We start from the raw sequence: 17,237 nt of genomic DNA on the forward strand, positions 1-17,237 counted from the left end.
ATTTCATGTGCATTGGTATTTTGCCTGCATGTATGTCTGTGTATGTGCGCCAGACTCCTCACACAGATCCCTAGAACTAGAGTTATAAACAAGTGTGAGCTACCATGCAGGTGCTGGGAACTGAATCTGGGTTCTCTGGAAGAGCAGACACTGCTATTAAACTAAAGAGCCATCTCTCCAGTCCCAAGTATATTTTCTTATTAGTAACAATGAGTCACTAAAAAGCAGGCTGACAAAAAAATGTTTGTATATGTACATGTTCATGTTTATGTTGTGTGTGTGTGTACACGAGTGGCTGACACTGAGGACCTTCTTCAGTTGTTCTAAGACTTTTTTTTTTTTTTTGAGGCAATTCCATTCTCACTGAACCTAGACATTCCTTATCTGATTAGACAAGGATCCTCCTGTCCCTATCCTCCCAAGTGCTGGGATTACATGCAAGCACTATTATACCACGCCTAGCACACGAGTGTGCACTCTCATGCTAGCTGGCCTGGAACTCGCTCTGTAGATCAGGCTGGCCTTGAACTCACAGAGATCCGCCTGCCTCTGCCTCCCAAGAGCTGGGATCAAAGGGGTGTGCCACCACACTGCCTGGCTTTTAGTTTTTACTTAATGTGTTTTGTGTTCTTCATGCATTTATGTATGTGTACCACTATATGTGCTGGTACCTACAAAAGTCAGAAGAGAAAGTTGAATATTCTAGAGCTGAAATTACAGGAGGTTGTAAACCATCATGGATGCTGGGAACTGAACCTAGATTCTCTGGGAGAGCAACAAGTGCTCTTAATTTCTGAGTCTCCATACCTGATTTTTTAACTATCGATTTCTGGTCCTGATGCCTGAACAGTAAGTAGTATTTTACCAATGGAGTAAGCTCCCCAGTCTATGCTAATAAGGCTTTATTATCGTTACTTCAATTAGGACTCTTGCCTTAGAGGTAGGGATATAGCTGTGATCGAGCACTTACTTAAACTACGTAAGTTTCTGGCTTCAATTACTAATACTTCAAAAAGAAGTCAACAGTGGTGGCACACACCTTTAATCCTAGCACCCAGGAGACAGAGGCAGGTTCAAGGCTAGCCGTGGCTACATAGTGAGACCCTATCCCAAATCCCTTCACGAAGTGGAGGATGGGGAACCTGCAAAAAGAAAAGGAATAAAGCCAGGCATGGTGGTGCACTTCTTTAATTCCCACACTTGAGAGGCAGAGGCAGCTGAAGCTCTGTGAGTTCAAGGTCAGCATGGTCTATAAAGTGAGTTCCAGGATATCCAGAGCTGTTATACATTCTCACTGAAAAACCAAAATCAAACCAAACAAACAAACAAAAACAAAACCAAACAAACAAAAAAAAAGGAACGAAAAGAAATCAGCTATAAAATAAAACGAGAGGACTAACAAGAGAAGGCTCAGAGGCTAAGAGCATTTCTGTTTCCAGAGGACCTGGCTTCAGTTCCTAGCACTCACACAATGAGTTGTAAACAGCAGTAACTCCAGGTCCAGGACACCTTAAACTTTTCTGGCCTCTACTAGGCAAACATGTGGTGCATATACATACACCTGCAAGCTATTCAGGCAAAACACTCATATACATAGAATAAAGATAAATCTTAAACAACAACAAAAACTGGTTGATTGCGGTGGTACACACCTGAAATCCCAACACTCCTATGAGAAGGCAAGTAGAAGAAAATGGGCTGGCAAAATCTTATGTGTGATACAATGGAAGTAACAAGAGAGAATCTCCTCAACAATGTGGAAGGAAAAACTAACTCCAAAAATTGTCTTCTGACCTCTACACATGTGCAGTGGAATGTGCACACCTGCACACAAATTTAAAAGAAAAAAGTCCATGATCTTTTTCTCCCCCTTCTTTTTCCTTTTTTGAAGTTCTGGGGAACAAACCCAAGTGCCTTCTACATACTAGCCATATGTTCAACCATTATGAATCTTACAAACATGTAAAATATATAGAATACACAGTAAGAAAAAAATGTAAAACTCTTAAAAGAAGTCAAAAGAAAACAGGTCCAGGGTTCATCTCCCAGCCCTGGAAAAATAAATAAGTAGACAGATGATCTACAGACTCACTCTTCTATTATTTGTCTGATTCTGGTACACTAACCATAAATGCTAAAAATAACAAGAAAGTTTGTGAATACATGTCTGTGCAGTTATCTATTTCCTTTGGACTTAAAGTGTTATCTGATGCATATGCACCATCTTTCCAGTATGAACTAACAAACTCACAGGTCAAAGCCATTGGGTATGATGTAGGAGTCCCACCACTCAATTTCAGGGATATCGCCTTCCTTTAGCTCCTTCTTAGGAGCAATAAGGGCAAGCCTAGTAGAAGTGTGAATGCCTGTTTTTCTAGCAGCCTGTGAAATCTCTGCTTGCAGCTTCTCCAACTGAGCCTAAAAGCAAGAAAAAACAAAACAGGAAAGTGAGTTGAAACAATAGAAGGTGATAGAGTCACAAATTTTAAAACACCCCTAGTTAAAATCTTTATACCTAATGCAAGGAATTCACAACTTCTGAAAGGTAAGAAAGGAATTCTGTTTTATTTCTTTACTCATTTATTTACATGTTCACTCTCCCTGTCTCCCTTCACTCCATATGCATTAGTGGAATTCTATGGAAATCTCACTCTGAGAAGACAAAAAGGTCTATTTCGCTGTCTATACGGTCAATTCAACTTTCCTAATTACATGGATTTTCTGTAGTAAATTTTAATGCCAAGCTATCATTCATCAAAAGAGGTCAAGACAATGGTTCTGAATTGTCTTCCTTAACTGACAGTCTATGGGGAAAATTTCTACACAGGCAGAAAGTAGTCAGGAAGAGAAATATGCTAAACATCAAATGTTCTAGGAATACAGACTTAAACCATACACTTATTGCTTTAAACTATGTACCTAATTCCCAAAAATATGGAAGCTAACAGCATCTTAACTTCTGAATTACCTTTGTCCGTAATCGTTGAGCAATCTTTTCAAATTTGCCCTTGTCATGGAATTTAAAAGTGCGTCTTTGGCGCTGGGAAGGGGCAATTGAAACTCGGGGGTCAAAAAAGGTATTAGATTCCATGTCCTCTGATGGCTTTTCTTTCAGCTGCTGCTTGAATTGTTCCCTTTTCACAGCTCGAATATTTGCCTTTAGGGTGGGCATCCGATGTGTCAGCTCGATCTCCTTGCCTGTGGCATCTACAGTGCGACCTTGCTCGTCTAGGATCAGCGGTGTGGGTTTAGTCTGATCTTTTAACTCTACTTTCCTGAAAAGTTCACAAAGAAATAAATCCTATGGGTTATAACATTAAAGCAAGCAAAATCCACCGGAAACAAAGGAAACAGCCTAACAAAGTCAACCGTGTAAAGTACTTTTAGGGAAGGCAGTCCCATTAGTGCTCAATAAAATCTGATTTAAAAACACCAAAGGAGGGGACTGAAGAGATGGCTCAACGGTTCAGAGCACTTGCTGCTCTAGCAGTGGGCCTGAGGTTTTTTTCCAGCATCCTCTTGGGGCTCACAACCATCTGTAACTTGAGTTCTAGGGAATCTAATGCTCTCTTCTGACCCCTCAATGTACCAGGTACCCATGTACTACACAGATACACATGCAGGCAAAACACACACGTAAAATAAGTAGATCTCAAAACAAAACAATACAACAAAAACAAAGTAAATTAGTTCAGTTTTTTAGTTAAAACACAAACCAGGCTAGAGCTGATTTCACTATTAGAGCACTTGCCCAGCACAAGTCCCTGGGCTCCAACCCAGGCACTGAAGGAAAAAGGCCACAAAAAATTTATCTGAGTATCTAAATACAGGGCATAATCAAATGAAATCAATTCTAAAAACCATGCTGAGAAGAATTTGTTATCTAATCTTATTTTATTCCTAAATTCTTTTTAAAATTATTTTTAGATCCTCTGGAACTGGACTTACAGATGGCCGTTAGCCAACCTGTGGGTGCTGGGAACCAAACCCTGGTCCCCTGGAATAGCAGCAAGAACTCTTAACTACTAAGTCACCATCTGCCCGCTCCACTCCTGATATTTATTTAATACACATTGGTGTTTTGCCTGCATGTATGTCTGTGTGAGGGGATCAAATCCACTGGGGTTGGAATTACAGACAATAGTGAGCTGCCAGGTAGATGCTGGGAATTGTACCTGGGTCCTCTGGAAGAGCAGCCAGTGCTTTTGATCACTGAGTCATCTCTCCAGCCCCAGCCCCCTACTTTTTTGTGTGGTAGTAGTGGTGGTGGTACTGTGGATTGAGAACCCAGGGCCTCCTGCATACTAGCCAAATGTTCTACTACAGGGATACACCTCTTTACATCTATCTGCTCCTAAATTCTTGAAGCAGTCTTAGGATGCCAAACCAGTAACAAACGAGACAGGGTCTTGCTATGCAGTACTGGCTGGCCTAGAGCTTTTTATGTTAGACTAGGCTAGATTCATATTTACCTCACTCTTCTGGCCTCTACCCCCTGAGGAACAGAATTGCAGGTATGTGCCACCACATCTCACCAAGTCTAACATCTGATCTCATTCACTACTGTTTAATGGCTAAAGCTCTTGAGTAATAGGTCCAGAAACCTGACTCTATTCTTACCTCCAATAATAGCTAAAAATATTATTTTTGTTCTACCAATTATAAACACACAACAAACTCTACAATAAAGCCAAAAACAAAACAAATGTAATTGGTATTTAGAACACATTAAAAGTATGAAATGGTAAGAAATTATTAAATGCTCTTTGGGGGAGAAAAAAAATCAGTAAGGTTCAAGTAAATTACCTTTAATTTCCTACTCCTAAACTTCACAAGTGATAAGCGAGTCTGTGAAAGATACTCACGGTGGAGCTATGCCCATGGCATGGAGATTAGCCAGGCCCACCATGTTGGCATTGCCAATCAGCCCTGGTTTCAAAGCCAGCTGGGCTTGGATTCGTGCTTGCAGCTCAGCTGCTTTCCTTGCCTTCTCGATGGCATCATTCATAAACGTAGCGGCCTGGGAGGGCTGAATAGTGTTGCCAATCGGAAGTCGCTCTGGTTGGGAAGAAGAAGGTGTCTTTGGCTATAAGATAGAGATTAAAAGAAAGCCAAGGGTTTGAGATAGATAGGCATACAGATACATACATACCATAGTAGTTATAGTAGGTGACTGTGGACTGTCTGGACTTCATGTGAATGAATGACAACAAATTCCAGAGTAATGTGGACACAATACCTGAGGTGTAGGGGGGCTAATGAAGCTCAGTTGTTTTTTCCGTTCCTCAATTTGCCGTGTTGCTGCCTCCATCATCTGTTTGATCTGTTCTCCAGAGGGAAAAATTGGAAAAGATTGGTTTCTTCCATAAATGCTCCCAAATGAAAAGCATTCAGTTCTAGAAACCTAAAAGTTCATGTCTCTACACAAATGTGTATGTGCACACAGACACACACACACACACACACACACACACACACACACACAAAACCTGCATCATAGACTAGAAACTTTAGTAAGCCTTTGCGATCAAGCACTAGAATTTTTCAATCTTCTTTCCCCCACGGTAGGACTGGTGTATTAGATAGTATACATTATGGTGACTGAGACTCCGACAATGAGTTTAGAGCTGTGCCACTTCCTGCTTGTACCACGTGGATAAGGCATGAACATCTTAACCTCCCAAGAATCTAAAAGGGGGAAAGTAGTACATGCACACTTCTTACCAAATTATTACACTAAAGAGGGGCAGGGTTGGCAAGATGGTTAAGAGCTAAAGCACCAGCTGCTCTTTACAGAAGACCTGTGTTCAGTTCCCAGTACCCACACAGTGGTTCACAACCATCTCTCACTAGTTCTAGGGGTGTGACACTTCTAATTTCCACAGGTTCCTGCATCCACATGGTGCACATATACATACTTAAGCACAGAGACATAAAATAAAATAACTATGTGTTATTTTTTTAAAATTATGCTTTGCCAACCAGGCATGATGGCACAGACCTTTATCTTAGCATCTGGGAGGCAGAGGTAGGTATATCTATCTCTGAGTCTGAGGCCAGTCTGTTCTATACATAGTGAATCACAGGCCAGTCAGGGCTAAATAGTAAGACCTTGTCCCAAAATATAATCATGCTATCAACCCCTGAATTTCTACTGTAGGTAACCCTGGGCAATAATGCCGGCCTCTTTAGAGGTGTTTCTATAAGCCCTCTAGCATGTCCTAATGAAGCTCAGAAAGAAGCTCTAAGGATATAGTCAAGCCTACTGCTATCATTTCATTTAATTTTCCCAATGATGATCAAATAGACAATTGGTCAAACAATGACATAACATACTAGGTACTTAATAAATACAATTTCAATAATCCTTAGCTGGACTATTTCTGATTAAACTAAGGACTGCTAAAACATAAAGCAAAAAATGAAACTTTCCCCAATGGTTAATACCAAGTCAAATCAAGACCGCAGTAAATAGGGACCTGAGTGCCTTTTGTTTCAGCTCACAAAATTGCTTTGCTTCTTTTAACTAACCTGGAGCTTTGTCAGCATGCCAGGGCTTTCTGATGGAGGCCCAGGGATCACCTCTGGCTCCTCTTCTACTTCCTCAAAACGGGGTATTCGCCGCTTCTTTACCCCTGATGATTCTTTTGAGATCTCAGAGTCATCGCCAAACACCTCCTAAAGGAACCAAAGATGAAAGAAGAATTGTATCCCTCCCCAGGGGAAAAATGGAAGAACCATCCCGACCCTACCAGCATCCTGTGCTTTTCCCAGGGGAATGACACAATCTTTCAAACTACTTTGGAAGGGTCTTCTAGACTCTCCACCAAGTGGACCATTTCACCCAGCTTCATTATTCTTCTACCCCATTCAAGCAAATTTCATCCCCACATTCTCATAAATGTTCCCATCTCAAGATCTTCACCAATGCTACTGCCTACATTGTTCTCCTCCTCCACACTCTTTCCCGCAAGTCCTGTCTCAAACTCACCTCCTCAGGAAGCTTTCCTCACCATCTCATCCCACTCTGTCAACTGTTCTCTCATTCTCTTGAGCACTTACAGCTTGGTTCATATTAGATAACATTAGATTGCTGACACTGTTTGCCGTGTTAGGTAGTACTTTCTCCCAATTAAAATCTAAGTTCTTCCAGAAAAGAGGCTTGTTCTTTTTAGTATTCCCCAATAACATTTTCTTCTTATCATACAATGGGAACTCAAATATGTCGACTAATTTGCAAAATGAATTTAATAGGACCAAGAGTGGCCAACTGGCAGGGACAATGGGAAAAAGCAAATGTACACACCGGTGGTAGGCTTTGGGTGACATCCCCTCTTCACTAGGAGGGCTCGTGTTTTGCAAGGACATATCCTCAGCCAGGGGCGAGCGCTTCCTGGAACTCCTACAGTTCAAGAAAAAGGACTCTCCCATAATATATTGTGTGGAGTGGGGACTTGAATGGACCAAAAATGGGACCCATATTCCATGCTATCTAGATATCTCCCTCAAGAAACCATTTCTACTCTCCCACCCAATGTAGTCAATTCATTCAGAGTGTGAGCTTGGCACTTACAGTAGCATGTACTATCATAACATAATCTCCACTGTGATCTGTACAGCATGTGTACATCCCTCTTAAGTTTAACCAGAGTCTGAAATTCTATAATCATTTATACAAAACTGCTACTCAGATTTCATAATCTGTAGCTGATTTATTGCAACTCCTCACTTCTACATTGCAGACTGATTTAAGGAGAGACTATGTTTGATTTCTCTGATTACCCTATAATGCTATAAAAACAAAAAGGAAAGGAATTTCTATATTTCTTGGTCCTGTAACATGGCCCAGACCGCAGGCAGACACTGCTCATCTTTTTGTGTCTCAGAGCAAGAACTGATATCCAAGGCACCAAATGCACCTTCACGTGACTATCATGGCATGTGCTTAGAATCTTGGCACTTGGGAGGCTGGGCCAGAATCTCTGAGTTTGAGGTCGGTCTAGCCTTGGGGGCAAGATCTTGTCTCAAAAATCCAAAACAAGGGCTGGAGAGATGATTCAGAGGTTAAAAGTGAGTTTGTTCTTCCAGGGACTAGTTTGGTTCCTAGCACCTACATAGTGGCTCACAACCACCTGTAACTCAAGCCCCAAGGGATTTGACACCCTCTTCTGACATTTATGGGCACCTGTGTGCATACACATACATAAAAATTTTTAAATGAATCTTTAAAAAAATCCATAAACAAAAGAAAACATTAAATATAAAGACAAGTGGATCATGGTGATACACCCCTGTAACCCTAGCACTCGGAGCATCACAGCTCCAGGGACAGGCTAATCTAGCTATACAGTAAGACAAAAACCCAAGAGAGGCAAAGGGAAATCAGACAGAAATTGGCTTCATTAGGGAACTGAGATAAGAGATCAGCTACTTGACAGTGCTCATATGTAAAAGGGCCATAACTACAAAGCAACCACAGTATAAGCACTACGTAGAAAAGGGAGGAGTATTTCTAACTCTTACACATCCTACTCATGGAGCCAGTGACCCTCAATAGGGTACACACAAATGTGGGCTATATGGTAGTTGGTTTCAGGCCTTTTATCTACAAGCACATTAAACAGAAATCTCTTTATTGAGCAAGAATGAGGTTTACAGTCAGGGAGCAATGGAGACATGATGAAGCAACTCTCTACATTTTAAGGAGTCCAAGATTCTTGGAGCAATCAATTTATAGGACGTAGTAAAGAGGTAACGGTGAAAATAAAACGATGTATAAAAAAGGACAAAGCTATCAATTACTTCTTGGGACTATTTTAAATGAACTTTGCTCATAATCGAAAGATGGTGATAATACAAACCCTACCCCTCTACTTTACTGTCTGATGATCCCTCTTGAACTCTGGGGGCTTTATTTTGTTGTTGTTGTGTTTACTCTTTTTTTGTTGCAATACAGGACTGAGCCCAGGGCCTCATGCATGCCAGGCAAGCACTCTATTCCTGAGCTATAACCCTAGCCCCAACAATAGGCATTCTAATAGTAGATGTTAAAGTGTAAACAGGTAAGCTGAGCACGTTTCTTATTCCAAACACTCCTGGGCTTATTAGATAGTGACTGCAACCTACCTTTAACTCTCGTTTTCTGCTTCTGTCGCTGCTAGACTTGGAATGTCTGGAGCTTCGGCCTTCCTCCACAGCCTCAAACAGCTTATCCACAAATCGGAGAGTAGAATCATCAAGAAAAGGTTTCAGGTGATCTGACAGGAAAAACGAGGCCATAGTTTGAAAAGGTAAAAGTATACAGCCCAATACCAAACATGTAATAAACAGCAGACAAGTAGAGGAGAAAGAATGCTTTCAGTTTTTATTTCTTTAAGGTAATTTTATATTTTGACTGCACGTGTCACTACATGCTGCATCCCCAAGGAGGCCAGAAGACGGCACCGACTCCCTAGGAACTGGAGTTAGACAGTGTTAGCTGACATGTGGGTGCTGGGAACTGAACCTGGGTCTGACACAAGAGCAGCCAGCGCTTTTAACTGCCAAGCCATCTCTCCAGCTCAGGAAAAAAAAACATTTTAAAAACTTCTTTGAGGGCTGGAGAGATGGCTCAGTGGTTAAGGGCATTGCCTGCTCTTCCAAAGGTCCTGAGTTCAATTCCAGGCAACCACATGGTGGCTCACAACCATCTGTAAAGAGGTCTGGCGCCCTCTTCTGGCCTTCAGGCATACAGACAGAATATGTATACATAATAAATAAATAAATATTTAAAAAAAAAAAAACTTCTTTGAGCTGGGCGGTGGTAGCGCACGCCTTTAATCCCAGCACTCAGGAGGCAGAGACAGGCGGATCTCTGTGAGTTCGATGCCAGCCTGGTCTACAAGAGCTAGTTCCAGGACAGGAACCAAAAGCTACGGAGAAACCCTGTCTCGAAAAATCAGAAAACAAACAAACAAACAACAACAAAAAAAACTTCTTTGTAGGAAACTAGAAAAATGGCTAAGAGCACATACTGCTCTTGTAGAGGACCCAAGTTTGGTACCCAGAATTCACAATGAGCTGCTGATAACTGCCTATGACCTAACCCCTCTGAGGGCATCTTCCCTCACATACCCATACCCACACACACAATTTATGCACATGTGCACGCGTGCGCGCACACACACACACACACACACACACACACTTAAAACCATAAACAACAGGGGCTCAACAGGTGGCTTATCAGTTAAGAGCACTGGCTGCTTTTCCAGAGGACCTAGGTTTGATTCCCAGCACCCAAATAAAGGCTCACAACTGTCTGTTTAAACTCCAGTTTTAGGAGATCTGACTCTTTCTAGCTACCTTCATACTTCTGGGGTATATACAAAAATGTAAACAAATGTAAACACATAAAAAATAAAATAAGAAATAAGAATAGCTTCAGGCATGAGAACATTGTAATCCCAGTACTCAGAAGACTAAGGGCTAAATAGTGAAATCTTGTCTTCATAGTAACTTAAGCAAACAACTTTCTTTTCAGAATTCCCAATTTCTGCTATACTTAATGACCCTTTTATATGAGATAAAGGTTCTAATTTTTTTGAAGCAGAAAGTATAGCCAGAGAAATCTCTTTAAATTGAGCATCAAAGTTTCAGATGAGGGTTGGGAATGTAGCTCTGTGAAGGAGTACTTTGCTTGGCAGACACAGGGCTTGGGTCCAACTCTCAGCACCCAATAAACGGTTTAAGACAATTATCATCTTAAACTTCCTACACAACAAATCATGGAAGACTACCACCGAACCCACCACCCTGTACCTTTTCCTGTCTCTTACTAGACTTCCACACTCTGAGGTGTCAATCAGATCAGGCTCTTTGACTGCAGAGTATTTCCTAAGCAGACTTGACCTAGGTGACTTGGTATGGTGGCCAAAGACTGTGATTCATAATGTTCCATAAATAATAAAGAGAGAGAGAAAGATTGGTTGTTTAAGCTCTTCCCATTGTAAAAGAAGGGAAAATAAGGAGAGAGGGGTGGCTGAGGTGGTGGAGTGCTTGCCTAGATCTGGTTTCTTCCATCTCCAGTGCTGCATAAGTCAGGTACAGTGCATGCATAATCCCAGAACTCAGGATATAGAGCAGTGCTTCTCAACCCTCCTAATGCTGCAACCCTTTAATACACGTCCCTCATGTTGTAGTGGCCGCACCATAAAATTATTTCATTGCTACTTCACAACTGTAATTTGTGATATTTGATATGTGACTCTTGCAGGGTCAAAACCCGCAGGTTGAGAACTGCTGATGTAGAGGACTGAGTACCATAAGTCTCAGGACATCCTCAGCTACAACATAATGAGTTAGAAGCCAGGCTGGGCTCCATGAGACCTTGTCTTTTTAAAAAAAAAAAAAGTGGGTGGGGGGAAGAGAATAGTATACACCTTTTTAATCCCAGCACTCAAGAGACAAGGCAGGTGGATCTCTCTGAGTTCAAGGCCAGCCTGGTCTATATAGCAAGTTCCAGACCAGACAAGTTTCACAAAAGACCTTGTTTCCCAAAACAAACTAAAATAAAGGGGGTAGGATGGAGAAAGGCTCACTATTCTGACCTTTTCTTTGATTTGTTGCTAATAGAGACAGTCTGGGGAAGTTCAAATCAATGTTTGGGACGAAGTTACGCCTGGAGTCAGAAGAATCAGAATGGTACATACCTGCTGCCTTCTTCTTGTCCATGCCCTTCCCCACACAGTTCAGTGCAGCGGTGACCACCGTGGGCTCCGAGAAGCCCAGCACTCTCTTCACCGTCTTCTCTATCCATGGTTTCAGCTCATCTAGCTCCCGCTTAGACAGCGCCATTTTGGGGGAAAGGAGATGAGATACTATACCTAAAACAAACCAAGCAAGAGTCAGAGAAGTCAGGATAACAGTAGACTAGGAAGAGTGCTCCCCTTCCTCCTCCCCACTCCTAGGCATGTACCTCCACTTCATATGAGCGGGAATACTCGCCTCAAAGGAAGGAAGTGTCCCACTAGCTGGTTTGGTTTTTGAGACAGGAGCTCACTGTGTAGCTCAAGCAGAACTTAACATTGGCAATCCTCCTACCTCCTCTTGCCCAGTCAGGGGTTCTGGGAGTACACCACCATGCCCCAATCACTAGATGTTTTAATTCTAATTCAGTATCAGTCATCAATGCTATCTGAAAAATAAACAAACTGGGAATAACCTGTCTGAGGAATGAGTGCTAACTTCTGACCCTGTCATGCAAAGGATGGACAGACAGAACATTAAAGAGTCAATCAAGAAGACAACTTTACTATCCCTTCTACTTCTGAAGGCGCTCTCTAACCCAGCTCTGACCTAAAATGAGGATTTATGGCAGTCAGTCCTCCTGTGGTAAAGTCTCATAATGCAATCCTTAAGAGCACAGTTACATTTCTCTGTAGTTAACTATTCACAGCGGTGAACATGCTATACACCAGTAATCCAACACACACTCTATAGGACTTGTCAGCTGACTTACGCAAATAAACCTAAGCTTAGAAAAAGGCTATTCATGTTTTCAATTCTCTCCTTCTCACTTCTGTTATTAGCTCCAAACTCTCCACAACAAACTTCTATTATGTAAAGCAAGTTTTATAAAACTTCAACAGTACTCATGCTTACATATGTACATCTTAAATCTCAAGCATCCTCACAAGCATAGTGAAAACCTCACTTCTGACTTTGTCCCAAATAGCTGGATAGCAATCAATGAACTGCTCTGATCCCAACTTCCCAGATGACCTCCCCAAGCACTGCCATGTATCATGGTATAATTTGGGAATTACTCTTCCAAAAAAAATGTTTTTTAATGTGGACCCCAGGCTGGCCTCGAACTCGTAATCCTCCTGCCTCCACCTCCTTCAGCAAATCCTACTGGTGTGTGCCACAACAAACGGCTCAAAATGTTTTAAGACATCTAGATCATACAAGCCTGTAAAGGCAGGAAAATCAGGAGTTCAGGTCTAGCCTTGACTACAGAGCTCAAAGTCACCCTTGGCTACATGGACCTTGTCTTAAAACACAAAGATGCACCCTGGGCAGTGGTGGCACACGCCTTTAATCCCAGCACTGGGGAGGCAGAGGCAGGTGGATCTCTGTGAGTTCAGGGCTAGTCTGATCTACAAGAGAGAGTTCCAGGACAGGCTTCAAAGCTACAGAGAAACCTTGTCTCGAAAAACCAAAAAAGCAGAAAGATGCAATATAATTAGCTCCTACAGTCTTGACAGATTCCCTTCTCATAGTATCTGCCACCAAGCAGTAGTAACTCTGACATGTCTGAATGAAGCTGGAAGGCTGTGCCTCAGTGACAAGTTGTATGAACTAACCCTGGGGAGCGGTTTTGTGCCATCATGAGATAGCAGTATACTTACAGTCTATCAAAAAGAAAGCAAACACAAGCACTAACAAGAGTGAAGCCAAGAGCTCACTGAACAGACTGTAAATACACTAAGCCGTTGGGCAAATAAGTTCATTCGCCAGAGCCTCAGTTTACTCATCTTAGAAAATGGGAACATTTGACACCGCACTCCATTCAATAACTATCAAGCAGAACACTTACTGCATGTTCAGACACACAGAGCAGTGACCAAGATAGTCAAGGACCTTCATGTTACTGGGGCTCACAACCCACTACAATCCTGTAATAGGCTAGAACGTGCAAGCAATTTCAAAATCCAAAGTACTAGGAAAAGCACATTAGCAGATTGGATGTGAGCCCAAGCACGATACCAACAAACGGATGTCTTCAAATTCGACCCGATTCTTCCTAAATGTGCAAACGAGACAGTCAACGGGTAACAAACTTTCAGCTACCAGAGTTGCCACTAACCAAATGTTCACCCCTAACAGCGAGGAGGCGGCAGCATCGGTGTGGGGACCGGAGGGAGCAGATGAAGGCGGAATTTCTCTTATGAATGAGCAGGAGCAGAAAATGCCAGCTTCCAAGGAATCCCTAGCTCTTCTTCGCTGCAAGACCCTGGTCCCCGGTACCCCCATCTTCAGTCTTTCCAGCCGGCGCCCGCCCCACGAGTCCCACCTAACTCCTCACCTCGGAGCAGGTCTGCCCACCCTGCTCCTTCCCGCCCCCGCCCTGTTCCTCCAGCAAGCCCATTCTGACTCGTTCCCCCAAAGAACCGGGCGCTCCTCTTCCCCGCTTCCCGCCGAGGACTCCCGCCCGGTCCTCCCGCCGGACTCAGCCCTGCCCGGCCGCTCGGACCGAAGGCTACCCTCTCGGGGCGCGGGGCCACTACTCACCTCACAAACTTCAGCCCCTGAGACGGAGCCCGAACGTTACACCGGAACCGGAAACCTCCCGGTCGCCCTACGGCCCGCCGTCGCTACCGCCACAGCCGCCGCCACGCTGCGGTCCCCACAGCACGTGACCAGGGAAGGCGGGGCCGCGGCCGCGCAGCCGCGGTAGCCTGGGGCCGGCGGCTAGGCGCACGCGCAGCGGGGTCCTAGAGGTTAAGCGGCTGACTGCCCGCGGAGCGAGTCCCACATTAGCCCAGTCATTCTTTTTTTTTTTTTTTTTTTTTTTTTTTTTTTTTTTTAGTTTTTCGAGACAGGGTTTCTCTGTAGCTTTGGAGCCTGTCCTGGCACTAGCTCTTGTAGACCAGGCTGGTCTCGAACTCACAGAGATCCGCCTGCCTCTGCCTCCCGAGTGCTGGGATTAAAGGCGTGCGCCACCACCGCCCGGCTGGAGCAGAAACGGGTTGGCAGCGGTGTCCCTCGCGTCAAGGGTTAGTGCGCTAAGATTACTGCTAGAACTAAAGGCGGGGAGTTCGTGCTCAAAATGGCCTTTCTTATTAAAAAAATGTTATAATCACTAACATTAGCCATCCCTCCTTAACTTTTTCTTCCTAATCTAACAGCGGTGCCAGAGACCACGCAACAGAAAAGAATACACACTCAGAGCAGAGCTATCCCCTGGCTTTCCATTCTCCAGTGAAACACTGACAAGACCTGTCTCACTTTCTAACCTGTGGGATCACACTTAGTGTTCCCATTGCTTACTCAGAATCTGCACCATTTCCTGGCATGGCGCTTTCCGCCTGGCGTTACTCTTTTTTTTTTTTTTTAATATTTACTTATTTATTTATTATGTATACAATATTCTTTCTGCATTATGCCTGAAGGCCAGAAGAGGGTACCAGACCGCATTACAGATGGTTGTGAACCACCACATGGTTGCTGGGAATTGAACTCAGGACCTTTGGAAGAGCAGGCAATGCTCTTAACCTCTGAGCCATCTCTCCAGCCCTGGCGTTACTCTTTACTCAGAATTCTACAAGATTTGCACACTACTCTCCTGGGCGTTTCTGTTCATATTGGCCCCAGGGAAACCTTTCTGACACTCTTGATTGCTAGTTCCCTTTTCTTACTGTACGTGTAGCATCATCTATCATATTCATACAAGTTTACTTCAGCTTAGTACCTACCCTCTGACTCCGTAGTTCACTGATATATCTTAAATACATAACACTCGCACAATTAAGTACTTAATAAAAACTTGTCTACCATGGCATGTCCCCCACTACACCCCCAAAAATGCAATATGAAAACAATTTTTTTAAAGAATGGAAGTTCCTCTGGGAAAGATGGGAGGAGTGGATATCAGATAAAAAATGCAGTCAGGTGAATTACTTCTGGTCTACAGCACGTGCCACCATGCCCAGCTTCAAGTTCAGTTTTATTCCTATGAATACCCAGTTTTCCAAATACTATTATTTGTCTTGTTTTGAGATGGTCTCCTGTCACCCAGGCTGACTCCAAACTCCACCTCCAGTGGAGGATGACCTTGAACTCCTTATGTTCTTACCTCCATTTCTTTTCTCGTTGTTTGTTTCTTTCTTTCTTTGAAACAGGGTTTCTCTGTGTCGCCCTGACTGTCCTGGAACACACTATGTAGATCAGGCTGGCCTCAAACTCAGATCTATTTGCCTTTGCCTCCTAAGTGCTGGAACTAAAAGTGTATACCACCACCACCTGGGCCATCTTCATTTCTTAAAAACTGAGATTACAGGCCTGAACCACCAAACCCAGCTCTCAGGCTGTCCTTTCCCCCTTGGAATAGCTTTGGTAGCCTTGTCAAAAATCAGATGAGGGCAGAGAGGGACAGAAAGAGGTGGGGTTTTTTTTTTGCATACACACATGCACATATGTTCAAGCACGCACATAAATAAAAATAAAATTTTAAAAATATCAGCTGAGGGCCAGCTCTGTGAGCAGCGGTATCTGATAATGGCCTGACTTTCATTCCAGGATCCCAGGAGGCAGGAGAAAACAGACTCCTAGGAGTTGTCTTCACACCGCCACATGCACACATACACAGATTTTATTTTTCTTTCTTTTTTAATATTTATTTATTATTATACAATGTTCTGTCTGTGTGTATGCCTGCAGGCCAGAAGAGGGCACCAGACCTCTTTACAGATGGTTGTGAGCCACCATGTGGTTGCTGGGAATTGAACTCAGGACCTTTGGAAGAGCAGGCAATGCTCTTAACCGCTGAGCCATCTCTCCAGGCCCCCATACACAGATTTTAAAGGAAACATTTAAGTCAGCAAACCAGAACTTGGGGTGCAGCTCAGTGGTCATTACACTTGCCTAGCTTGGCTCAGACCCTGGGTGTGATGCCCACACTACAATGATATCAACAATCTGACCGTGTATGAGCTTATTCTGTACTCCGTTCGACTCATCCACACCTGTTCCTTATACCAGGCCCCAGGCTAATGTGTGTTAATACATTATTTAACCCGCCTGGTACCCTATTGAAGAAGGGATTCCTGTTTCCCCCTTCTCCATTTAAGGGCTGTTTTCTCCAGACTGGTGAGTTCCTGGGTGTAAGTGGTCCTCGTTCTTCAGTTTGAGTAGTTGGGACTATCTGTGTGTGTCACGGCGCCTGACTCCTTTTGTCGTTTCCTAACGGAGGAAACGATTCATAAAAATTATATGGAGGCATCACAGCCCGTAACTGAGAGACAAATATTTATTTTAAACTCATCTGATTAAATACAGAAGATAAAATCAGTTCTACTAAAAACATTCCCCATAGAAAATTGAACCCAGTTTGTTAAAAAGCATTGAAAGAAGGCAGGGCGTGTTGGCTCAGGCTTTTAATCCCAGGCCCTGAGTGGCAGAGGCAGTCAGATCTCTGTGAGGTGAAGACCACACAGTGAGACCTTGTTTCAAAACACTGCAAGAAATTTACAAAT

The 17,237-nt window shown here is 43.2% G+C and overlaps 1 protein-coding gene across 4 annotated transcripts in view; it reads right to left on the reverse strand.

The window, feature by feature from the left end:
- LOC121450601 (U4/U6 small nuclear ribonucleoprotein Prp3) overlaps window positions 1–14,391 on the reverse strand; it is a 28,574-nt gene extending 14,183 nt beyond the window's left edge. For 3 of the 4 annotated variants that reach the window (XM_041655728.1, XM_041655727.1, XM_041655730.1), the window contains exons 1-8: window positions 14,275–14,391; window positions 11,691–11,864; window positions 9,127–9,257; window positions 6,532–6,678; window positions 5,240–5,323; window positions 4,866–5,086; window positions 2,969–3,275; window positions 2,252–2,418 (exon numbers count right to left, since the gene is read on the reverse strand). In XM_041655728.1, coding sequence (XP_041511662.1) covers window positions 2,252–2,418; window positions 2,969–3,275; window positions 4,866–5,086; window positions 5,240–5,323; window positions 6,532–6,678; window positions 9,127–9,257; window positions 11,691–11,835 — 1,202 coding nt within the window. In that variant the 5' untranslated portion in view covers window positions 11,836–11,864; window positions 14,275–14,391. Of the gene's footprint in view, window positions 1–2,251; window positions 2,419–2,968; window positions 3,276–4,865; window positions 5,087–5,239; window positions 5,324–6,531; window positions 6,679–7,306; window positions 7,403–9,126; window positions 9,258–11,690; window positions 11,865–14,274 lie in introns of those variants that run through there. The other variant, XM_041655729.1, reaches the window with a different exon arrangement.
- Window positions 14,392–17,237: the final 2,846 nt, after the last annotated feature.

Source organism: Microtus oregoni, unplaced genomic scaffold (genome assembly GCF_018167655.1).
Source record: "Microtus oregoni isolate MIOR12 unplaced genomic scaffold, Mior012 000007F_ref0000211, whole genome shotgun sequence".
Lineage (NCBI taxonomy): Eukaryota > Metazoa > Chordata > Mammalia > Rodentia > Cricetidae > Microtus > Microtus oregoni.